Below are 26,417 nucleotides of genomic sequence, written 5' to 3'. Positions count from 1 at the left end.
GAACCAGACTTGGACCTGGGTCTATCCTACAGGACATGTTCTTCCTCCTCTTCCTATTGGACGCTGTGTCTCCTCCTGACGTGATGTCACGGTAGTGATGAATCCTCTGTCTGTGATTCGTCCAGCAGAGAACCTGTTTCCTGCCCCCCCCCCCCAGGACAGGGGGAGGAGTCTGTCACACCTGGATGTTCTCACCTGTGCTGCTCTTGGACAGCTGCAGGATCCTCTGGTTCATTTCATCCTTCTCACTCTTCAGCAGAGAGTTTTCAGCCTCCAGCTCCTCCACCCTCTGAAGACGAGACCAACAGCTGATCATCAGAGGCCCCGCCCACACAGGTAACGCACACACACACACACATTCATCCTGCCCGATGATGAACCACAGGTAGGGTTGGGGCTCACCTGTCTGAGGTCCAGTTTCTCTGTGCCGTGCTCATCCTCCAGCCTCTTCCTGTGGGCGTGCGCCTCCTGTAGCTCCTCCCTCAGCTTCTGTAGCTCCTCCTGCAGCGAGGTCAGCTGACCCCCCTCCCCTTGCTGACCCCGGATCTGGTCCAGCTCCTTCTGCAGCTTGTTGACCTCTGACCCCAGACTGACATTCACTATCTGCAGCTGGTCGTTCTGATTGCGGTACTCTTTGGACTGAGATGGGACAGGAAGTGTTCGTACTGTTGTCATGGAAACACTTGACTGTCACTACTGATCCTGTATAAAGACTGTAACACATCTGTAATCAGGTCTCAGAGTTTCTACTGCAGCTGTAATTAAAGACCTGGATCCTGACACAGACTGTAAACAAAGATGGCTGTCGCCTCTGTGACGTCACCCACAGGTTTCTGAAGCTCAGAGTGAGCTGCTCCACCGTCGCTATCTTGGCAGTGTCTGACTCCGCCCCCTAACTCCCCGCTAATCCAAACAAGGTCAAAGAGGAGGGGCATGGGTTGAGCTGAGACCACCATGTGGCTGTCTGAGATCATGTCAGTGTACTGTTACTGGGCCGAGCTTCGTGTTTCTAACTCACTCAATAATAATAAACTCAAACTGTGTGTGTGTGTGAGGTGTCTGTGAGGTGTGTGTGAGGTGTGTGTGAGGTGTGTGTGAGGTGTGTGTGAGGTGTGTGAGGTGTGTGTGTGAGGTGTCTGTGAGGTGTGTGTGAGGTGTGTGTGAGGTGTGTGTGAGGTGTGTGTGAGGTGTGTGTGTGAGGTGTCTGTGAGGTGTCTGTGAGGTGTGTGAGGTGTGTGTGTGAGGTGTCTGTGAGGTGTCTGTGAGGTGTGTGAGGTGTGTGTGTGAGGTGTCTGTGAGGTGTGTGAGGTGTGTGTGTGAGGTGTCTGTGAGGTGTGTGTGAGGTGTGTGTGTGAGGTGTCTGTGAGGTGTCTGTGAGGTGTGTGAGGTGTGTGTGTGAGGTGTCTGTGAGGTGTGTGTGAGGTGTGTGTGAGGTGTGTGTGAGGTGTGTGTGAGGTGTGTGTGAGGTGTGTGTGAGGTGTCTGTGAGGTGTCTGTGAGGTGTGTGAGGTGTGTGTGTGAGGTGTCTGTGAGGTGTGTGTGAGGTGTGTGTGAGGTGTCTGTGAGGTGTGTGTGAGGTGTGTGTGAGGTGTGTGTGAGGTGTGTGTGAGGTGTGTGAGGTGTGTGTGAGGTGTGTGTGAGGTGTCTGTGAGGTGTGTGTGAGGTGTGTGTGAGGTGTGTGTGAGGTGTGTGTGAGGTGTGTGTGAGGTGTGTGTGAGGTGTGTGAGGTGTGTGTGTGAGGTGTCTGTGAGGTGTCTGTGAGGTGTGTGAGGTGTGTGTGAGGTGTCTGTGAGGTGTGTGTGAGGTGTGTGTGAGGTGTGTGTGAGGTGTCTGTGAGGTGTGTGTGAGGTGTGTGTGAGGTGTGTGTGAGGTGTGTGTGTGGTGTGTGTGAGGTGTGTGTGAGGTGTGTGAGGTGTGTGTGTGAGGTGTCTGTGAGGTGTCTGTGAGGTGTGTGAGGTGTGTGTGAGGTGTCTGTGAGGTGTGTGAGGTGTGTGTGAGGTGTGTGTGAGATGTGTGAGGTGTGTGTGAGGTGTGTGTGAGGTGTGTGTGAGGTGTGTGAGGTGTGTGAGGTGTGTGTGAGGTGTGTGTGAGATGTGTGAGGTGTGTGTGAGGTGTGTGTGAGGTGTCTGTGAGGTGTGTGAGGTGTGTGAGGTGTGTGTGAGGTGTGTGTGAGGTGTGTGTGAGGTGTGTGTGAGGTGTGTGAGGTGGTGTGTGAGGTGTGTGTGTGAGGTGTGTGAGGTGTCTCTCAGCTGTTTCCTCACCAGGTTGTCGTTGGTGAGCCGTGTGATCTCCTGCTGGACGCTGTACTCCACCTGTGCCTCCGGAGACAGAGACATGGTGTGGTTGAGGATCTCCTGCTTCTTCTCGATGTCGTCTTTCAGCAGCTCGATCTGAGTGTGAAGAGCCTCCAGCTCGTCTTTGTGCTGCCTGGACTGAGACTGCAGCTGCGCCTCCAGCAGCCTGAAGGACCAGGTCAGAGAGTGTAAGTGTCTAAGGTAACCTTTACCTGCCTGACTCAACACACACTGTTACCTGTAAGACCTGAGAGCACACCTGAGTCTAATACAGTGTAGCAGCTAACATGCTAATTTGTTTGTTTAATGATACTTTTCAAGACATGATATATTTTGCATAATGTTAATATATTGACACCAGCAGCTCCTGCCTCATGCTCATCGTCATGGAAACTCTACAGACACAAAGAAGCTGGTGATGCTGAACGTCCAGAGGACAGTGAGTGAAAATAACAAGCTGTTACTGTAATTAAAGGTTAGAATAAGAAGAAAAACGAGCAGAAGAAGAAGTGAAGCAACAGAAACCTGGCCACTTGTTTGAGGCCCTGGTAAGCCAAACCCAGCTCTCCATCTTCATTCAGATAACACCAGTCCTGTTGGTTACTGGTGTCACAGGAGGAAGGGGGGAGGAGGAGGAGGAGGAGAGAGGAAAAAGCAGATATTGAGAACGATGCAGAGAACAGAGAGGAAGCAGACTGCAGCTGTTAGTCAGCAAGAGAAAGTATCAGCATCTGTCAGCAGAGACTCAGCATATCACCACACAGTCAACAGGCCAAACAACACTGCTCATGTTCCTGTGATTCTGTCTGTGACTGTCTGTACTCACATGTCACTGTTATCACCATGAACTGATCATATGACCTGACTCTATAGAGATGATGAAGAAGAGTCACTTACTTTTTAGAGTCACACAGTCCATGATACGCTCTGAGAGCCTCCTCTTTGTCCACGGGTTCTTTACTGTTCTCCACCTCAGGAACATTATTACTCTCCTCCTGAAACACAGGGACATGATTCCTCTGGTGAAACACAGGCTTCAATTCAGGGGACACTTGTTTTTACTCTTCATATTCACAGGTTTACTTTGATAAACAGTATCTGTGTGTCTACTCCTGCAGAGAACCTGCAAACACAAACATTCACTTCTATGCAGACGATACTGCCGTTTACTGTTGTACACCACCTCTGTTTTTAACAGTGCTCAACACACTCAATGATTTGAAAGTGATTCTAAATGCTGAACCTAAACTTATTATTTTACCTTTAAAGTTTTATATTATTTTGTTCTCCACTACATCAGACAGCCCTGGGTCACACCACACTGTAGAGGGAGTGTTTTCACATAGAAACTTACTATATGTTGGTTCTTCTCCTGTAGCTGGGCCGTGCTGACAATCTGAGTCCTGAGGATGAGCACCTCCTCCTTGCGGGCGTCCAGCTCCTCATTGGCTGCTTTCAGCTGGCTGAGCAGCAGATTGTAGCTGTCCTGCAGCTCATTGGACGAGTTGTTTTGAGACGCACGTTCAGCGATGGTCTTCCTCAGCTCGTTCAGGTCGTTCTTCAGTTTCTTGTTCTCTGACTCCAGCTCCTGCCTCTGCAGTGTCCAGAGGAGAGGGAGGAGTTTACATCAAATTACCCTGCATCATTATTTATGATTCAACTGTTTGAACCTTTGTTTGAGTCTGACGAAACTACAACTAAATCCTTACATGTGGATGTTACGTCTGAGTGCCTGAGATCAGACTGAGAACACACCAAGGAACAGATATGTTTTTACCATCTGAGAAACATTTCTAAAATTCAATCTATTTTATCTTTTACAGACACAGAGATGATTTTATCTCGATGCCTCGACCGCTGCAGCATTTCACCTGCCTCAACCACAGATCTATGAATCAGCTCCAGACTGAACAGAACTCAGGAGAAGAGACCATCTCACACTGGTTTTATCCTCCTGACTGGCTCCCTGGATGTTTTAGATCTTACGGTTGAAGCTCTTCACGGCTCTCTCCATGTTTATCATTGAACTTTTCCTGATTTTACTTCATTTTATTGACAACTTTTTATTTTTTTATTTAATTTATTTTTACTGATCATCCTCTTGCTGCTGATGCTGCCTTGGTTTATTTACACTGAGACATTTAAATTGTATTTCTGATTTGTTGGTTTTATTTGTGATCTGCCTGTTTTATTTTGCTTCCTTGTGTAAAACACTTTGAACCATAGGTTTAGAAAAGTCTCTATAAATAAAGATCATTATTATCATATAGTTAGAAACGTGCCACAGTCCACAGAACCACGTGAAACAGCTGATATTTATATTATTAACCTACAGTTTATATTAAATTAAAGTTTCCTTATGTGACACTGACCAACACTCTCAGATGTCACACTGTAACTGCTCCAGCTTCAACTGAGATTTCAGTTACTTTTACAACTGGTTTCCATGATTACACCTTTCCTGACACGTTCCAGCACTTTCCCTTCAGCCAACACTTCCTCTCCAGTCAGAGTGCTGCCTCTGAGGTGAGGAGGTGACGGACGTTTATAATGCGAGAGAAGAAGAAGTAATCAGGTTCATACCTTCAGGTTGTTGTAGGCCAGATCTGCAGTCTCCTGCTGAGAGGTGGGACTCTTCACCTCCGAGCCCTGAGAGAGGGAAACAGGAAACAGATCAGGTCCTCGTCAGCAGCTGGAGAGCTGACAGGACTACAGGACTACAGTGTGACAGGACTACAGTGTGACAGGACTACAGGACTACAGTGTGACAGGACTACAGTGTGACAGGACTACAGGACTACAGTGTGACAGGACTACAGTGTGACATGACTACAGGACTACAGTGTGACAGGACTACAGTGTGACAGGACTACAGTGTGAAAGGATTACAGGACTACAGTGTGACAGGACTACAGTGTGACAGGACTACAGGACTACAGTGTGACAGGACTACAGTGTGACAGGACTACAGGACTACAGTGTGACAGGACTACAGTGTGACATGACTACAGGACTACAGTGTGACAGGACTACAGTGTGACAGGACTACAGTGTGACAGGATTACAGGACTACAGTGTGACAGGACTACAGTGTGACAGGACTACAGTGTGAAAGGATTACAGGACTACAGTGTGAAAGGACTACAGTGTGACAGGATTACAGGACTACAGTGTGAAAGGACTACAGTGTGACAGGACTACAGGACTACAGTGTGACAGGACTACAGGACTACAGTGTGACAGGACTACAGTGTGACAGGACTACAGTGTGACAGGACTACAGGACTACAGTGTGACAGGACTACAGTGTGACAGGACTACAGTGTGACAGGACTACAGGACTACAGTGTGACAGGACTACAGTGTGAAAGGACTACAGTGTGACAGGATTACAGGACTACAGTGTGAAAGGACTACAGTGTGACAGGACTACAGTGTGACAGGACTACAGGACTACAGTGTGACAGGACTACAGTGTGACAGGACTACAGGACTACAGGACTACAGTGTGACAGGACTACAGTGTGACAGGACTACAGTGTGACAGGACTACAGGACTACAGTGTGACAGGACTACAGGACTACAGTGTGACAGGACTACAGTGTGACAGGACTACAGTGTGACAGGACTACAGGACTACAGTGTGACAGGACTACAGGACTACAGTGTGACAGGACTACAGTGTGACAGGACTACAGTGTTACAGTACGCCTACATGAATAAACAGTGATCATAAATCCTCACCCGGCGCTTGGCGAGCTCCTCCATCTTGTCCACGTTGAGCTGCAGCCTCTTCCTCTCCTGCTCCAGCTCTCGGACTCGTTTCTGCAGCTTCATGAACAGACTGATGTCCATCGCAGCTTTCTCCACCCCCAGCTCCTGAACACACCATGTCACATTCACTGACCTCAGAACACCTGCTCTGCTTCCTGTCTCCGACATCTCCACGTTACGGATCGTTAGGTTTTATCAGTACTACGACTTTTACCAATAGTGCTTACTGATCAAGTACTTTAACGGTTCTCTTATAGGTTCTGTGCTGGAGCCTCAGACTTAATAAATATTGGTAAATATTATAACAACTTATTCAAATGGAAAGAGACTCACAAAACAAACTCCTCCCACTTCATCGATGACTTTAAATCATGTCCAGGTAATCAAGTTCTCTGATTGACTCACCTCCACCAGCTGGACGGCGTCCTCAGTGTCTCCGACCTCGGAGGTGGAGATGGATGGGTAGTTAGAGTCCGACTCCAGGCTGCTCTGATTGGAAGGGTTCCTCCTGTGGCCGGGGTGGAACTGGAGGATGATGGGAGACAGAGTTTAATTCAGTGAAAACATTTTAATGTGCTGTGTAATCATCATCATCATCATCATCATCATCATTCTCTGCTCCGTGAATCTATTTCCTGTCTGACGTTTCCATGGTAACAGCATCACATGAAATTATGAGTGATGAAACTTCCACGTCAGACTGAAGCTACGTCACCGTTCATTCAACAAACTGTCAAACTGATGGAGGCCCTGTAACCATGGATACAACTGTGTGACACTGTAACCATGGAGACGACTGGAACCTCAACATGAGACCAGTTCTCTTAAATCCCTGGACCAGAAAATATCTGTGATGTCATGATGTGTTTAAGAAGTGGAGAGTGTCACAGGAGGTCAAAGGTCACAGGAGGTCACAGGTCACCTTGGTGAGGGACAGCTCCTCCTTCACGTTATCGTATCTCTGCTCCAGTCTGGAGAACTCTTTGAGGAGGTTCTGGTACCGCTGCCTCTCTGCGTCCAGCTCCGCCCCCAGAGACTCTTCCCTCTGAGACACACTGCTGCCGTCTGATACACAAACACAAACACACACATTATATAAATATAATCCCCATGAACTTTAAATATTCACATTTCATTAACATTAATATTATAAATATAAACAAATCAAACATGTTTATAAAGTGAGAATGTTTCTGTAATAAATAATACAAACACTGTGACTGAACGAGACCTGATCTGCATCTCTCTCTCTCTCGCCACCAGGGGGCAGTACTCAGTGAAATACAGAGGTGTACACCTGTGGAACACACCTCCCTCACTACCTGTCTCTTCTTTCTTTCTTTCCAGCGAAAAAAATCTAAATAATGATTCATTGCCCCACCCACCCTGACCAAGACAACTAAATGCCCCCAGTCCAGACCCAGAACCAGACCTGGACCCTGATCCAGACCCAGAACCAGACTTGGACCCTGATCCAGACCCAGAACCAGACTTGGACCTGGGTCTATCCTACAGGACATGTTCTTCCTCCTCTTCCTATTGGACGCTGTGTCTCCTCCTGACGTGATGTCACGGTAGTGATGAATCCTCTGTCTGTGATTCGTCCAGCATAGAACCTGTTTCCTGCCCCCCCCTCCCCAGGACAGGGGGAGGAGTCTGTCACACCTGGATGTTCTCACCTGTGCTGCTCTTGGACAGCTGCAGGATCCTCTGGTTCATTTCATCCTTCTCGCTCTTCAGCAGAGAGTTTTCAGCCTCCAGCTCCTCCACCCTCTGAAGACGAGACCAACAGCTGATCATCAGAGGCCCCGCCCACACAGGTAACACACACACACACACACACACACACACACACACACACACACACACATTCATCCTGCCCGATGATGAACCACAGGTAGGGTTGGGGCTCACCTGTCTGAGGTCCAGTTTCTCTGTGCCGTGCTCATCCTCCAGCCTCTTCCTGTGGGCGTGCGCCTCCTGTAGCTCCTCCCTCAGCTTCTGTAGCTCCTCCTGCAGCGAGGTCAGCTGACCCCCCTCCCCTTGCTGACCCCGGAACTGGTCCAGCTCCTTCTGCAGCTTGTTGACCTCTGACCCCAGACTGACATTCACTATCTGCAGCTGCTCGTTCTGAGTGCGGTATTCTTTGGACTGAGACGGGACAGGAATTGTTCGTACTGTTGTCATGGAAACACTTGACTGTCACTACTGATCCTGTATAAAGACTGTAACACATCTGCAACACATCTGTAATCAGGTCTCAGAGTTTCTACTGCAGCTGTTTACATGAGCTGTAATTAAAGACCTGGATCCTGACACAGACTGTAAACAAAGATGGCTGTCGCCTCTGTGACGTCACCCACAGGTTTCTGAAGCTCAGAGTGAGCTGCTCCACCGTCGCTATCTTGGCAGTGTCTGACTCCGCCCCTAACTCCCAGCTAATCCAAACAAGGTCAAAGAGGAGGGGCGTCTGTGGAGCTGAGACCACCATGTGGCTGTCTGAGATCATGTCAGTGTACTGTTACTGGGCCGAGCTTCGTGTTTCTAACTCACTCAATAATAATAAACTCAAACTGTGTGTGTGTGTGTGTGTGTGTGTGTGTGTGTGTGTGTGTGCGTGTGTGTGTGTGTACCTGGTCGTCCATCTTCCTCTGCATCTGGACGATCTTGTTCTCCATGCCTGAGTTGAGTTTCTTCAGGTGTTGTGCGGAGCGAGCGTCGATCTTCAGCTGCTTCAGTCGTCGTCTGGCAAGTAGCCGTCTGTACGCACACTGGATGGTGATGGCAGCGTCGCGCGCCCGTCTGAACTTCCTCCTGAGCAGCCAGCGCCGGACGCTCCTCTGGATGATCATGGCCTTGTGGTGCAGCAGGAACTGCCGAGTGACACAAACACACAGTGTGAGGAAGCGTTCACTGTCCTCCGCTCACATTCCTGCACTAAGTGGAAACCGCATGTCTCCAATCATCAGCTCAGATCTGACCAGAGACCACGGGACTCAGACCGACGTCTTTACCTCCCAGTAGATCCGGCGGGTGAACATTCCTTTGGCGTAGGCCTGGATGGTGACGACGGCCCGTCTCACCCTCAGGAAAGAGCGGCGCTCTCTCACCATGCGGTACTGTTTCTGACAGACGAGGGCGGCTCGAGTCAGACGCAGGTACTCAGCGTACCTGGAGGAAACACACACACACACACACACACACACACACACACACACACAATGAAGGATCCAGGACACGTTTATTTCTCTTCACTGCTGAACGAACACAGACAGGTTCAGATTTAAAGTATATTTTTTTTTTTTTGGGGCTTTTATGCCTTTAATGGACAGCACAGTGGAGAGTGACAGGAAACAGGGAGGCAGAGAGAGGGGGAATGACATGCAGTGAAAGGCCGTCCGATGCGGGATTCGAACCGGGGCCAACTGCAGCGAGGACTGTAGCCTCTACACATGGGGCGCCTGCTTAAACCACTACGCTACACAACGCCCCAGGTTCAGATTTAAGTCTGTGTCTGACACATTAATAATATTAATAAGATTAATAAGATTCATCGAGTCTCACTCCTCAGTAACGACAGAGATCCAGATCAGGGCCCAGATGCATCAGTGATGCGCACACACAGAAACCATGTGAATCCATTTCCCGCTCATAAACAGTTATTTATAAACACATCCTGTGACCATGTGAACACACGGGGAGAGACACGTAATTTAACAAGAAATAAAACCAACTTCACAGAGCTTCATTATCATCATTATAAGTTTTATAATTTAACACTTTATGATCATAAATTAAAGTTTGTGTTTAATATGTTATTATTTACTGTGAGTCCTTGTGTAGCTGAACACTGACAGAGTGATGTTCTTATGACTGATCACAGGACAGTCTTCATCATTCGTGGAGGATTGTGGGAAACGAGGTTCGTTCACATGAGTCAGATTCATAAAGAAGAACCATGAAAACCAACGTCTGAGTTTTAGTTCTGGATCTACAGAGTTTTATGGATCTGGACCCTGAACTCAGAAACCTGGTTCAGGTGTGGTTCAGAGTTCAGCTCCTTCCTGACCTGGACCTGGATTTGGACCTGGACCTGGCTTTGGTTATCAGTGCTAATAAAATAAAAAATAAAACTCACCTGCGGGCCAGGTATCCTCGGCCGTATCTCTGCAAAGTGATGGCGGTCTTGCAAATCTTGCGGTACCGGACTCTCTGGAGCCAGCCTCGGACCGTCTTCTGGATCTTGATGCAGGCGGCGCGGAACTTATCGGCCCGGAGCTTCTCCAGGTACGCCACCTGCCCCGCCCGGAAGAAGATCTTTGTCTTTCCAAACTGGAACATATCGGGCTCCTGAGGACCAGAGGGAAATGAAAGATCTCAGAGACCGGATCAAGACCAGAACCAGAGGTCTCTCCTTCCTACTGTGAACCTCTACAGGACAAAACATCTGGAGCTGGAGAACAGCTGGACATAAACCACAGGGAGGGTGACACAGTCACCTGATAGCTGGAGGGAGGGGTGTGTGTGTGACGACTCATTTCTTGTTTCCATGACGACGTGTTCTCACCTTAATCAGCGTCTCCAGCAGGTTTTTACACACCAGCTTCTTGTCTGATGACGTCATGTCGGACTTCCTCATCAACACTCGATACCTGCTGAAGAAGTCTGGGTACGTCCACCTGGACACACACACACACACACACACACACACACACACACACACACACACACACACACACACACACACACACACACACACACACACACACACACACACACACACACTACATGACATGGTTCCTGCAGAATCCTGAAGAATTTGGACTGAAATAAACTTCAGGAACAATCAGCTGAACATTAATGTAAACGCCAACATCCAAACAACACGGGATCAATGTTCATCTTCATCTCCATGCCGACAGCAGCTGTCAGGTTTGATATGATGTAGCAGAATCACATCAGAGTGAAACATAACGTGAAAAAAAACTCTGCTTCAGACCTGCAGATCTCTAAATCTGGATTCTGGATTGTGGATCAGACCAAACAACATATTTGACGACATCATGAGATCAATGATTGGGAAGTCAACACACGAAGCTGCTGCAGATCATCAGATTTCATGCTGCTGAACTCCAGAGAGAAGCAGCTGGTTTAAGCCTGAGAGCAGAGTGCCGCTGCAGTTCAGGCTCACCTGAGCTATAATGTGGTTCTATGAGGTGGACTTACCTGGACGGGTATCCGGCCGCACTGATCCGGATCGTCTCCAGGACTCCACAGGCGCGGAGCTGCTGCACCGCTCGCCTTGAGTCGAACCTGCAGCGACACACAGGAAACACTTTACTGTCACCTCCGTCCAGCTCACACCTGAGGCTCAGCTGAACATCACGTCCCACCTCGTCTTCCTCTTCGGCTTCATCATCATCACTCAGCAGACTCAGTCAGAGGACGACTGACTGAGAGAGAGAGCTCAGAGTCTGACCGAGTCATGTGACGTCGTCTAATCTAACAGGCCTGACACAGAAACATGTTTACGTGATGAGAACAACAGGATATCTGTGACCCCCCCCCCCCTCCCCCCTCCACTGTTCAACACTGCAGTTCAGTCAGTGAGTCACATGACCTCAGATTCATGGGTAACAGGCAGGATCTTCTTCTTCTCTCTTTGTCTGGACAGTTAAACCTTGACGACATCATCATCTTATTCTTCTGTTTGATGAACTGATGATGGAGTAAAGGTGTAGAGCTGTTTACGTAACAGAGCTTACCTAATGGCTTGTTTCTATGGTAACCACTGTTCCTACAGTGACAGGTTGACTTAGATCAGTAAACTGTGATCACATGATCAGAGGTCAGACTGACGCAGCATCAGACAAACATCCAGCTCAGTGACATCAGACCAGACCATGATGTAGCAAGTTGTAGTTAGCTTAGCATTAATTAGCAGGTGGATGAACACGAGTCGTTTGTTTTGAATGATTTCCGTTAAAGCCTCAGTGGAAACATCCATTCAGACGAGCTAAGCTAACAGGCTAGGCTATGAAAACGTAGCTGAGCTAACAGGCTAGGCTATGAAAACGTAGCTGAGCTAACAGGCTAGGCTATGAAAACGTAGCTGAGCTAACAGGCTAGGCTATGAAAACGTAGCTGAGCTAACAGGCTAGGCTATGAAAACGTAGCTGAGCTAACAGGCTAGGCTATGAAAACGTAGCTGAGCTAACAGGCTAGGCTAAGCTAGCTGTCTGTCGTGTCTGTGTGAAAGCATCACAGAAGAAGAAACCAAGAAGAAAAGATGAGTGAAAGTCTGTTTTAACTAATGAACCCTTTAATTCTCTGAGCAGCTCTGAGGCTTCTGGCAGCTGCCGCCATCTTTTAAGGTGGAATGTTTTCTTGGTGTTACTCAATGAATGACTGATCTTTGGAAATCAATCAATACACCTTAAATATGACTTTGACCATTCGTTTTTATCAGTTCTACGTGACGGACTCTTAAATAATCGGATCGAGATCGGATAAATTTAAACCTGATCATGTGACGTGAATATTTTATTTCATCACAAAAAAAGAGGCGGAGCATCATTCAGGTGGCTGCAGCCGCTCTACACCTGTGGTTTCAGCTCAGGTATGTCTGCGTGTCAGGTGTGTGTCTCATGGTGACTGGACTGATGTATCTGACAGAGCCGGAGCTCTGGAGGAAACGTGGCGTGGACTCACGAGAAGGCCTCCTTGAAGTCGTTGGGTTTGATGCAGCGGACGTAGTGAGGCGTGGTGGCGTTCAGAGTCTCCATGAGGAGGTGGAGGGAGCTGCGGAACTGGGGACAGAGACACATGAGACACATGAGACACATGAGACACGCTCAGAGACAGACTTGAGGACAGCAGAGCTCGGCTCACCTGGTGTCCCACCGTCTTCCTGTGCTCCTTGTTGGGAGCGCGGGGCGCTGACTTCGCCGGACGGACATTCACTCTGGACGATTTGGAGGGGGGAGGGTCGTCTTTCTCATGGAACAGGTCCGCTACCAGCTGGAACTGAGAGGAGACAAGCGGTCTGACTGAGCATGAGTCATCACCATGTCACATGACACGAGCCATGGCTACAACCATCAGAGAATACCGATCCACTGATAACTGATCAATAATATTTCATGTTCCAGCTTCACTGATGTGAAAAAGATCAGATCAAAGCCACAACAAATTATTAATTACATAAAAATGAATTGATTATTATTGTGATTTTAATAAAAAATCAAAGTTAAAATCACTAATAAACATCACATCATCCTGTCTGATGTTCTGTTAAAGTGTGTGTGTGTGTTTGTGTGTGTGTGTGTGTGTGTGTGTGTGTGTGTGTGCGCGACACATCTGTCAACATGTGGCTCGTCACTGCCTCCTGCTGTTCATCAGAGGAAACTGAACTAACTGCTGCATAGAGCTGGAGGAGCTAACATACTGGGTGTGTGTGTGTGTGTGTGTGTGTGTGTGTGTGTGTGTGTGTGTGTGTTGTGTGTGTGTGTGTGTGTGTGTGTGTGTGTGTGCGCGACACATCTGTCAACATGTGGCTCGTCACTGCCTCCTGCTGTTCATCAGAGGAAACTGAACTAACTGCTGCATAGAGCTGGAGGAGCTAACATACTGGGTGTGTGTGTGTGTGTGTGTGTGTGTGTGTGTGTGTGTGTGTGTGTGTGTGTGTGTGTGTGTGTGTGTGTGTGTGTGTGTGTGTGTGCATTAACATCAGGAGTAAACCTTCAGGACCTTTCACTCACTGGACACATGTCATAACCTTCTCAGTGTCTTTACATCTGCTCTGAGATCAGCTGCAGCTCAGAACTCAGTTTAATTAACACAGCAGATAACAGGGTTTATCAGAGCTCTTCTGAATCTGCTGCCGTCACATGACCACATGACCACATGACCACATGACCACATGACCACATGACCACATGACCACATGACCACATGACCACATGACCACATGATCACATGACCACATGACCACATGATCGCAGGAAGGTCAGGAACAGACATCACAGCTTTACACTCACAGCTCTGAGCACCACTCCTCTGTGTCTAAGACATGTTTTATTTTGAAATGTGTCCACAAAATGTCTGTGGACCTGGACTGGTCCTGGACCAGGTCCTGGTCCTGGACCAGTCCTGGTCCTGGACCAGGTCCTGGTCCTGGGTTTTACCTGACTGGCCTTCAGGATGTTGATCTGCTCCTCATAAACGGTGTCTCTGTTCTTTTCCAGGAAGCCGTCACACTGATATTCCACCTGTAGAAAACAGTCAGAGAAAACAGTCAGAAAACAGTCAGAGACCAGTCAGAGAGAACAGTCAGAGAACAGTCAGAGAACAGTCAGAACAGTTAGAGAACAGTCAGGGAACAGTCAGAACAGTTAGAGAACAGTCAGAGAACAGTCAGAGAGAACAGTCAGAACAGTCAGAGAGAACAGTCAGAGAACAGTCAGAACAGTTAGAGAACAGTCAGAGAGAACAGTCAGAACAGTTAGAGAACAGTCAGAGAACAGTCAGAACAGTTAGAGAACAGTCAGAGAACAGTCAGAGAGAACAGTCAGAACAGTTAGAGAACAGTCAGAGAACAGTCAGAGAGAACAGTCAGAACAGTCAGAGAGAACAGTCAGAGAACAGTCAGAGAACAGTCAGAACAGTCAGAGAACAGTCAGAGAACAGTCAGAACAGTCAGAGAACAGTCAGAGAGAACAGTCAGAACAGTTAGAGAACAGTCAGAGAACAGTCAGAGAGAACAGTTAGAGAACAGTCAGAACAGTTAGAGAACAGTCAGAGAACAGTCAGAACAGTTAGAGAACTCTCAGTCTGCTCACCTTGTCAGCGAAGTGAATGATGATGAAGGAGGTGTTGGACATACGAGGTTTCTGGAAGTGGACGCTGCTGGAGTGCTGCTTGTAGAGTTTCTGGGCCCAGTTCTGATCCGTCCCCTTCGGCACCTGAGACACAAGAACAGACACAGGTCCACAGGATCAGGACTCCAGAGACTGGATGAGTCCGGCTCCTGCCTACAGGTTTAAGCCTGTCTCAGACTGACTCAGTTTGAGCTGCTGTTCCTAATAAACTGGTGACAGGGACACAGAGACACTGAGGAAGAGGAGCAGTCTCACCTTACACTCTTCGTCCAGCAGGTCCAGGACTCCGAGCCGAGCCTCGATCAGGTCTATGCAGGGCTGGTTGTCATGGAAGTCGATCAGAGTCCAGGGGATCTGTTCCTTCATGTACTCCTCCTGCTCCAGCTTAAACACGTGCTGCCAGACCAAAGGAGGACATGTTCATCAGCACACGTATGACACACGTATGACACATGTATGACACACGTATGACACACGTATGACACACGTATGACACACGTATGACACACGTATGACACACGTATGACACACGTATGAGACGTATGAAGCTGACGAGGGTTGAAGAGACTCACAGAGTTGAACTGCTGCTGAAGCTTCTCGTTGGCATAGTTGATGCAGAACTGCTCGAAGCTGTTCACCTCGAATGTCTCGAACCTGCAGAGTCACACACACACACACACACACACACACACACACACACACACACACACACACACACACAAGACAGGAGTCTGTTCTGAGCAGGTCTGAGGTTCTTCAGAGAACCACATCCAGCAGATCTGACTCTGTGATGATGAACGGTGTCAGAGCGTGCGTGTGTGTGTGTGTGTGTGTGTGTGTGTGTGTGTGTGTGTGTGTGTGTGTGTGTGTGTGTGTGTGTGTGTGTGTGTGTGTGTGTGTGTGTGTGTGTGCGTGTGTGTGTGTGCAGCAGAGGATGATGGTCTTGGCGTCGTACCCGTAGATGTCCAGGACGCCGATGAAGGAGTGCTGCTTGGAGGACGTGTGCAGCGACTTGTTGATGTGCTTCACGATCCAGTCGAACATGCGTGCGTAGATGTGCTTGGCGAGCGCGTCGCGGGCGTTGGCAGCCATTTTGCTTGACATGGTCTTGACGTAGGTCTCGGACGCAGTGACTAGCTTCCTGTGACAGAGCCAGTGCTCCATCTGCTGCAGCTCCACCCCCAGCAGCCGGCAGAAGTGCTTCAGGTGGGGGTCGTCCCTCTGCAACACACACAGCGCCTGTTAGTGGCCTGATCTGTGACACGCTGCTCATCAGTGTAACCACAGCAACCACGTACCAAGATGTGACAGGACTCCCCGTCTCGCTCCGAGCAGATCTCTACGTTCCCCAGGTGAAGGATGGACGCCATGACTCTGAAGATGCTGCTCTGACTGCTGTCCTTCACACCTGAGGACACACAGAGATGCCATCAGACTGTCCTCAGGTCTGCCAGGGTCTGAGTCACACCAGGTCCAACTGGTTCAGACCAGGTCCTGGGTCAGACCAGGTCCTGGGTCAGACCAGGTCTAAATGAGTCAGACCAGTCCAACTGGTTCAGACCAGGTCCTGGGTCAGACCAGGTCCTGGGTCAGACCAGGTCTAAATGGGTCAGACCAGGTCCAACTGGTTCAGACCAGGTCCTGGGTCAGACCAGGTCTAAATGGGTCAGACCAGGTCCAACTGGTTCAGACCAGGTCCTGGGTCAGACCAGGTCTAACTGGGTCCAGTGGGTCTCTGGTCTTATGAGACACTCACATGTTTCTGAATATGTTTAATTTAATTCAAGATGTTCCTTCATGTGAGACGCTGTCCTCCCTGGGGGGTCCAGAACCACATGGGGACCAACATAAACCTGAGGGGACCCTGGTTGATGTGACAGATGAGGAACAATGGAACAAGAACTCTGTGATTGGTTCCTTCAAATTAAGAGCACACCTTTAGTCACGTTGTTTTAATGTGACACTGGAAACGTTCAGGAAACAGCTGGAGGATAAAATCAACAGAACTTCTGGTTCTATCAAAACACCTGACAGATAAAAACTCAATAAAGAACCATTTGAAATGAGAGAACCGGGTCTGAAGCAGGGTTGTGGACTGGGCTGGGGGGGGGGGGGTCTTACCCAGCAGACCGAAGGCCTCTCTGGTCTTCTTGAAGTCCTCGGCGTCGTTCACTCCCTCGATGAAGATGTTCTCTCCTAAAGACGTGTAGGTGAAGTCCTCTGCACTGGCTGACAACACAGAACACACCTGATGTTAGCAACATGTGAGTCACATGGAAAGACTGGAGGTCAACCAGGAACCACTCACCAACCCACTACTAGATAAGTATTACTGCTAGTTACTAGTAGTACTAACTAGTAACTAGCAGAGTGACTCACTGAGGCTGAGCTCTGTCAGCTCTGGTAATGAGGCTGAAGCACAGAGCTGATAGAAGATGTGATAGTTCCTCTCATCTTCAGCCTGTAAACAAACAGGATGACAAAATGTCAACAACAACAACACAACAACTTTACAACACCAGCATGTCAACAACTACAACAACACCAACACAACAACAACAATAACAATACCAACACAACAAAAACACAACAACAATTACACAACATCAACACACCAACACAACTACAACAAGAACACAACAACAAAAACACAACACAAACAACACACCAACACAACACCAACAACAACAACACTAACTCAACAAAAACACACCAACAACACACCAACAAGAACAAAAGCACAACACCAACAACAACAACTATAATACACCAACACTACAACAACACAACAACAACACAACAAATACAACAAGTACAACAATTACACAACAACAAAAACACAACACCAACACAACTACAACAATAACAACAAAAACACACAGACACAACTACAACAACAACAAAAACACAAAAACACACCAACACAACAACTACACAACAACAACTACAACAACAAAAACACAAAAACACACCAACACAACAATTACAACAACAACAAGAAGAACACAACAACACACACCAACACAACAACTACAACAACAACGACACAACTACAACAACAAGAAGAAGAACACAACAACACACCAACACAACAACTACAACAATTACACAACAACAAAAACACAACACCAACACAACTACAAAAACAACAACACACCAACACAACAACTACAACAACACAACAACAACTACAACAACAACAAAAACACAAAAACACACCAACACAACAATTACAACAACAACAAGAAGAACACAACAACACACACCAACACAACAACTACAACAACACAACAACTACAACAACAACAAGAAGAACACAACAACAACACACACCAACACAACAACTACAACAACACAACAACAACAACACAACAACAACAACACAACATCTACAACAAGAAGAAGAAGAACACAACAACAACACACACACACCTGGAAGACGACCCGGGACTTCTCCAGCAGGTATGTTCTCATGTTGGCTCCGATGATGTGGAACCCTCGGCTGAAGCCGATCTGGATGTACTTCCCGAAGCGACTGCTGTTGTCGTTTCGAGTGGTTTTAGCGTTTCCAATCGCCTGGTGCACAGAGAGGGACATGAAAGAGTGTCAGTCGGGGGCGGAGCCTCGTTCTTCTTCTACCAGGTTACCAATGTCGCAGACACTCACCTCCATGATGGGGCTGGAGGCGAGGACCTTCTCCTCCACGTTGGTGTCGTTGGCTGAACCTCCCACTGTGGCGAAGAAGCGCATGGCGTACTTGGCAGACACCGTCTTTCCCGCTCCTGACTCTCCGCTGACGATGATGGACTGGTTCCTCTCGTCTCTGCAGAACCAACAACAACCATCAGCTGACGTCTACACCGATCCACCCTGATCCCTGACTGACAGGTGCAGGTCTGACCTGCCCATCTGCTTGTACGCCTCCTCCGCCACGGCGAAGATGTGCGGGTCCATGTCGCCCATGTTCTGTCCACTGTAGGCGTTGATGACCTCCTCGCCGTAGATCTGCAGCTGCTCGTACGGGTTGATGGCCACCAGCACGATCCCTGGAGAACACGACACAGAACCTCAACATGCAGAACCACAGGACCATCAGCTGTGGAACACACCACCCCAGCTTCACGCAGAACGTGTGTGAGACGTTACGTTCTGGTCGTTCGTTACCAGGAGCAACCGACACCTCGTTAATGAAACGCTCTGATTTCACATGATCATAATCAGGATCTGGATCTAGATCGTTATCTGGCGCAGGTAATAAAAATGTAATATATGAACCCATGAGGACACGTAGACCTGACGGGGGCCGGGGGACTGACCGCAGTAGGTGTAGATGTGGTTGGACTCCAGGAAGCGGACTCGGAGGTTGTGCAGGACGGCAGGTTCATGCAGGTAACTGAGAGCAGTGAGGTCGTTCTCCCCCACCAGGATGTCGGGGTTACGGAGGAAGGGAAGATGGTTACTCTTCGGACCAATGGAGTACTCCAGAGGCTGAGAGAGGACGACACCACACACAGTCAATCAATACACAATCAATCAATTCACAATATAATAATATAATAACTATATTTAATAATCTTTCAAATGTAGATAAGAGGATCTAAATTGGTTTGTTTCTCTCCTTGGGCCATCAATTTGAAAAATATCATTAGCCACCATTTTGCAGGATGGCCTCAGGAAACACATATTTTACCCACCGGACCTGATTTCAATGATTTTGTAAGGTAACCCTGTTTTTGACTATGAGGACGTCAGAGTCACAATTCTTAATGTCAATTAGATATTATGTTTAAGAATTTAAATCATTTTTATGCTGACGAGGTTTTTGGCCTCTGTGTGATTCTTCTAATTTAGCAGGACTTTTAATCTGTAAAACGTAGCGTTAATCTTTTTCAAGTGAACTAAATATCGCCGTCCATGTCGTTAAGATGTCTGACACCTATAGATCATTCATACGGAAAAATTGTGGGTGAATTTTTTGGCAAAAAATTACATTTCCTTGCCAGAGATGGCGGCCATCTTGAATTCTCAAGTGGCTAACGTGTTTTATTAAAAGAGTGATGTCTTGAGCTAACACACACAGCTGCAGACGACAATCAATCAAACGCTTTCATATGTAATTGTCATTTTGTCGCAAAATTATTTTAATTATGACTAAAACAGAATCAGTAAAGTTCTGATTCTTTTCATCATGTGCACAAACATGTTCAGCTGAGTGTGTTCTCTCTGATAGAACGTGTTACGTACCGTCTCATCCTCCAGTTTGAGGTGGAGAACTGACTCTCCTTCTTTATAATCCCTGGTGATCTCCGCAGCTCTCCACACATCCTCGGGGTCCGGGATCCAGACCCGAGTGAACTGAAACACACGACGTCAGGTCAGATCATGATCTCATACGTGTCTGATTCCACAGAAGAAGAAGAAACACTGAAGGTGGCCGACACGTTCAGATATCAAACAGCTGATGGTCGTTTTATTTCTGACACATGATCCATAAACTGAATATTTCTATGATCAGCACCAGATCAGTTCCACCTGCGGCAGAGAGCTGATGTTCAGATTCAATCAGTCTGGGGAATGTGTTCCTGTGGGTTCTGCAGGAGGAAACTGTGGAACAGATGTTCATGTGTTCTGAGCTGGTTAGAACCGGAGGAGGCGTGGCTGCTGTCTGTTACAGCTGGAGGCTGCTGCAGCAGGAAACTGGGGTTTCCTGGTGAATAATTGATTTCTGTTCACATTTTATTAATAGATGTAAATATTTAAAGATGAAACAGATGGATCTTTACCTGTGAACACACCTCACCTGTCGGACTCACACACATCACAGACACAAGTGTCTGTTGTGGTTTCTCCAGTTAGCAGCTGATGAAAATGTGATGAGGTGGTGCAGCGTGGGGAAGTGAAACATTTATTGATCAAGGATTTAACTTCTGACAAAAAGAAACATGATCAGCTGCTGCTTTTAAAACCTCCAATCAAACACAATTCACTTTTATTCATATTTATTTCTACGACAAGATCGACTTCTGTCTGTGCCGAGGAAAAATACAGAGAAAGAAAACAACCTCAGAGACGCTGTAACCACGGAAACCTGATCCTCGGCCCTCTGACCGGTTCCTGCCAGAGTTCACTTTCTGTATTCACAGTAATCAGCTAATTACAAGTTTTATCTGCTTCTGTAGATTAACGAGTTTCTGCTCTCATCATCAGCTCCTCGCTAAGCTAATCTGTTACAGCCGAGCGTCCTTCATCATGTACATGAACATCACGTTCCACACTGAGAACGTCACGTTCCACACAGAGAACATGTTCCACACTGAGAAAACATCACGTTCCACACAGAGAACATGTTCCACACTGAAAACATCATGTTCCACACTGAGAACATCACATTCCACACAGAGAACATGTTCCACACTGAAAACATCATGTTCCACACTGAAAACATCATGTTCCACACTGAAAACATCACGTTCCACACAGAGAACATGTTCCACACTGAGAACATCACGTTCCACACTGAAAACATCACGTTCCACACAGAGAACATGTTCCACACAGAGAACATCACGTTCCACACAGAGAACATGTTCCACACTGAAAACATCATGTTCCACACTGAAAACATCATGTTCCACACTGAAAACATCATGTTCCACACAGAGAACATGTTCCACACAGAGAACATCACGTTCCACACAGAGAACATGTTCCACACTGAAAACATCATGTTCCACACTGAAAACATCATGTTCCACACTGAGAACATCACATTCCACACTGAGAACATCACGTTCCACACAGAGAACATGTTCCACACTGAAAACATCATGTTCCACACTGAAAACATCATGTTCCACACTGAAAACATCACGTTCCACACTGAGAACATGTTCCACACTGAAAACATCACGTTCCACACTGAGAACATGTTCCACACTGAAAACATCACGTTCCACACAGAGAACATCACGTTCCACACTGAGAACATGTTCCACACTGAAAACATCATGTTCCACACTGAAAACATCACGTTCCACACTGAGAAAACATCACGTTCCACACAGAGAACATGTTCCACACTGAAAACATCATGTTCCACACTGAAAACATCATGTTCCACACTGAAAACATCATGTTCCACACTGAGAACATCACATTCCACACTGAGAACATCACGTTCCACACAGAGAACATGTTCCACACTGAAAACATCACGTTCCACACAGAGAACATGTTCCACACTGAAAACATCATGTTCCACACTGAAAACATCATGTTCCACACTGAAAACATCACGTTCCACACTGAGAACATCACGTTCCACACTGAGAACATGTTCCACACTGAAAACATCATGTTCCACACTGAAAACATCACGTTCCACACTGAGAACATCACGTTCCACACTGAGAACATGTTCCACACTGAAAACACCATGTTCCACACTGAGAACATCATGTTCCACACAGAGAACATCACGTTCCACACAGAGAACATCACGTTCCACACAGAGAACATCACGTTCCACACAGAGAACATCACGTTCCACACAGAGAACATCACGTTCCACACAGAGAACATGTTCCACACTGAAAACACCATGTTCCACACTGAAAACACCATGTTCCACACTGAAAACACCATGTTCCACACAGAGAACATGTTCCACACTGAAAACACCATGTTCCACACTGAAAACACCATGTTCCACACAGAGAACATCATGTTCCACACTGAGAAAACATCACGTTCCACACAGAGAACATGTTCCACACTGAAAACACCATGTTCCACATAGAGAACATGTTCCACACTGAAAACATCATGTTCCACACTGAGAACATCACGTTCCACACTGAGAACATCATGTTCCACACTGTAAAATAGCCTTTCCACTGGGAGCCCTGAAGAAGGAACATGTTCTGCAGAGCTGTGAGGCCTGTGTTCTGCAGTAACAGTTCCATGTTCTCATAGACATTAAAGTCTCCTGGTTGAAGCATCAATACAAAAGATGAAAAACTGTGTTAGAACATATGTGGTTCTTTATTAAAACCAAGTCTAAGCTCAAGAACCCTGTGGACAACTGAAGTCAGCTGTAGCTACAGACGTCAACCTCATGGTGGCGCTAGACGAACAGTCAGAGCATCAGCACAGGATCCATCAGTCTGAACCACAGCACGCCTCGACTGTCTGTATCCTCACAAACCCAGGTTCTGTCAGGTTCTATCTGCCAGTGATCTGAAGAACCTCATGGAAGGAGACAGTTTGGGTTCTCGTCCTACTTACCAGTGAATTCAGAGAGAGATTTAATACACAGAATGATTAGAGCCGTTCCTCCTGTTTTCCACTGAGAGAAAACTTAGTCTGAGTCAGCGTTTATATTAATGAGGGAACACAGGAGGAGAACTAGAACATCAGGATGAGGGAACCCTGACACGTGGACCAGGCTGAGATAAAGTCCTCTCAGACCTGGACCTTGTGACTGGTCATGACTGACTCTTGGGAGAACCCTCCAGTGTTAAAGTCACCGAGTCATGTGAAGAACCGGATCAGACCTGATTCATTTAAAGAGATTAACCCACATTAACAGAGGACAGTCTGACGGCAGTGGAGGAGGAGGACACAGCCCGTCCTGTCTCTGCAGGACAGGAGGTGAACAGGATGTTTACTTCATTAAGTTCTGATGTTTGTTTCTGATGTTAGGAAATGATCTCTGGCGTGTTCAAAGACGTGAGAACCGTCCTATCAGGGGTGACCGCCGCTCGCCGGTCAGTGTGTTACCTCTGATGTCGTTGACCTCTGGCTCTGGAGTGTTTTAATATCTGATAAACTTCCTTTTGGAAGATGAACTTTGATCTTGAAATATAATATTTGTTGCTGCTCGTCGGTTTGAGAAGATGAAGCTAAAAATACTTGATTGGTTTTGACAGTTTAACATCAGCTCTGTGAATTCAAATACACGTCAGTAAACATAAATGTATATAAATGAAATGAAAATGATGGTGTCATTAGATTGTAATATATATTACAGACTGGATATGAAGGGTGTGTTTTCCGACAGGCAGCGTCTACCTGAACTACAACATGATGATCAATGAACTGAACTCAACTGAAAATTCCTTCAATAAGAAAACCTGTGCAGCAGCTTCAAGTTACTCGCTCAGGTGTCACAGCTGCTCACTCATCAGCTCCACATCACACTGATGATGATGATGATGATGATGATGGCAGGAAGCAAAGAGGTGTCACTTCCTCCTTCCAACAGACAAACTGTGGTGAAGGAGGAAGCAGCAGGTTACCTGACAGGTGAGCCGCCCCGTCACAGTTGAGGAGAAGGTGGATGACATCATCGCCTTCAGCTGCTTTAATGCAAATTTGCTTGACTGAAACCAGAGAGTCATTTACATGGTGATGCAAACACCTGTCACCTGTGTGACAGGCAGGAATCACCAGAGGTCACATGACGCCACGCCCACAGTACAGACTGTACCTGGTTTTATCTGGGGGGAAGTTTGACTGACTGAAGGGGAACAGTCGGAGTCATCATCACCATGGAGACAACGAAGGAAGTACACACACAACACACACCAACGACACACAACACACACACTGCAGAGACATAGACAAAGACCTGTCAGCTGGTCCAGGTCCAGCTTCTTTCACTCCACATATGAACTGACTCCTTCATTTGTTTCCATGCTGAACCAGGTGAGACTGTGTCAGACTGATCACAGCTGATCTACCTGCAGACAGGAAGTCACAGAGAGCAGATGTAAACATCTGTCCAGCTGCTGAGGACACAACAGGACTGAGAGGTTTGACTGAGACTCCTCATGTCTCTGTGGCTTCGTCAGTGGGACCAACAGACTCAGGGCCGGATGAACCTGTTCAGGGCCCCGGGGCCAACCAGTACTCCCACAGACAAACCAGTATTTCTGCAGTGAATTACCAGTGAGTCAGTTGAAGGACAGAGACACAGCTTCTGTCTACACTCTCACACAAAGGCAAAACAGTGTTTCCTTGTTGCTAGCAAAGACAAGGTCAGTAACACTGTTATTCATTATCATGCTGAGAGCCAATCAGGAGAGACCGTTGGTGTGACCTCATCGTATCCAAAGGTCTGTTTCTGCCCGTCCAGACGACAACACAACCCCAGAGTTTTCAGAATAAAACGTGTCCAGCAGAGTTTGTGGAGTCTCTGTTTCAGAGGCTGCAGACTCTGGAGTCGTGTGGACGGAGGAGGAAACATAGAAGAGTTGTTTTTAAAAGTAAAACATATAAGTCAGTGTGGGTGGAGCCTAAGAGGAAGAGGGGTCTGATCTGAGATCTGGTTCACAGCGTCGACCTACTTTCACTGTTTATCTGCAGAGTTCAGATTCATGCTGTGAAATATTTAGATTCAACTCAGAGAATGAACATTTCACAGACTCAGTGATGAGGCGAAAAATAAGGAGGAGAGCTGTCAGGCACTTCCTGTTGGTGTTTGACTTCCAGATTAAAGCTGAAAACTTAAATGTGAACATGTGAGTTCAGAGAAACTCTTCATCAGCAGATAAAGAGCCGTCCTCACTGCTCATTCATGTCGAGCTGCAGCCAATCAGAGGAGGCCTGTGATGTGACGCGACCTCCCTCAGTGTGTTTATCTGGGACAGCGTCAGAAACCGACCAATGGCTGAGCAGCATGAAGTCCTCATGTGGAGCATCTCAGCAGGAAACACCAGCAGTAATGAGGACACACACACACACACACACACACACACACACACACACACACATATTTTCGGCCTCAACTTCACTCTCACAATGTGTACATGCCCCCCCCCCCCCCCCCCCCGGCAGGGATGTATCTTTCAGTGGGGGAGGGGCAGCCTTCTAATAAAACAGTGGCTGTTTCCTGCCACAGCATCAACACTGACTGACACCTGTACTAAAACAGGAAGTATAGTATCTGTGCTGTGATTGGCCAGTTAGCAACAGCTGAGCACAAGTTGCTCTTCAGGTTTAGTTTTACGGGCTGTTTCACCGTGAGGTTGGACAAATGGATTCTCTGATTAAAATCTGATCAGTATCTGATCATCTTTAAGTATCTTCCATATAGAGAAGTGATTATTGTCATTGAAGGTGTATTGATTGATTTCCAAATATCAATCACACATCAAGTAACACTCAAGAAAACATTCCACCTTAAAAGATGGCGGCAGCTGCTGTAGCCTCTGAGCTGCTCAGAGAACTAAAGGGTTCATTAGTAAAAACAGACTTTCACTCTCTGACAGCTAGCTTAGCCTAGCCTGTTAGCTTAGCTTCTCCTCTGAATGGATGTTTCTAATGCAGCTTCATTTACTCGACACAAGCCAGTGAATGTATGTAAACTTGTCACCGTGGTTACAGCGGTTACATCATCTTTGATATGAGCCATAAGTCAGCCGTGCACGTGCACCACAGGTGCGCTCCGGTACGTAAACAAACAGAC

At 47.2% G+C, this 26,417-nt stretch overlaps 1 protein-coding gene across 2 annotated transcripts in view; it reads right to left on the bottom strand.

The window, feature by feature from the left end:
* Nucleotides 1-26,417, bottom strand: part of myo5b (myosin VB) — a 51,506-nt gene that overhangs the window by 19,165 nt on the left and 5,924 nt on the right. For both annotated transcript variants that reach the window (XM_056403175.1, XM_056403176.1), the window contains exons 2-23: nt 20,192-20,302; nt 19,264-19,435; nt 18,849-18,993; nt 18,614-18,770; nt 18,380-18,523; nt 17,327-17,408; nt 17,069-17,176; nt 16,246-16,355; nt 15,903-16,168; nt 15,520-15,601; nt 15,203-15,343; nt 14,909-15,031; nt 14,255-14,338; nt 12,960-13,094; nt 12,780-12,877; nt 11,295-11,381; nt 10,636-10,747; nt 10,207-10,418; nt 9,083-9,239; nt 8,702-8,941; nt 403-639; nt 196-289 (exon numbers count right to left, since the gene is read on the bottom strand). In XM_056403175.1, the coding sequence (XP_056259150.1) occupies nt 196-289; nt 403-639; nt 8,702-8,941; nt 9,083-9,239; nt 10,207-10,418; nt 10,636-10,747; nt 11,295-11,381; nt 12,780-12,877; nt 12,960-13,094; nt 14,255-14,338; nt 14,909-15,031; nt 15,203-15,343; nt 15,520-15,601; nt 15,903-16,168; nt 16,246-16,355; nt 17,069-17,176; nt 17,327-17,408; nt 18,380-18,523; nt 18,614-18,770; nt 18,849-18,993; nt 19,264-19,435; nt 20,192-20,302 (3,097 nt within the window). The remainder of the gene's footprint in view (nt 1-195; nt 290-402; nt 640-8,701; nt 8,942-9,082; nt 9,240-10,206; nt 10,419-10,635; nt 10,748-11,294; nt 11,382-12,779; nt 12,878-12,959; nt 13,095-14,254; nt 14,339-14,908; nt 15,032-15,202; nt 15,344-15,519; nt 15,602-15,902; nt 16,169-16,245; nt 16,356-17,068; nt 17,177-17,326; nt 17,409-18,379; nt 18,524-18,613; nt 18,771-18,848; nt 18,994-19,263; nt 19,436-20,191; nt 20,303-26,417) is intronic.

Source organism: Seriola aureovittata, chromosome 18 (genome assembly GCF_021018895.1).
Source record: "Seriola aureovittata isolate HTS-2021-v1 ecotype China chromosome 18, ASM2101889v1, whole genome shotgun sequence".
Taxonomy (NCBI): domain Eukaryota; kingdom Metazoa; phylum Chordata; class Actinopteri; order Carangiformes; family Carangidae; genus Seriola; species Seriola aureovittata.
The sequence above is the reverse complement of the archived record's forward strand: the minus strand, read 5'-3'. Positions and strand labels throughout refer to the sequence as shown.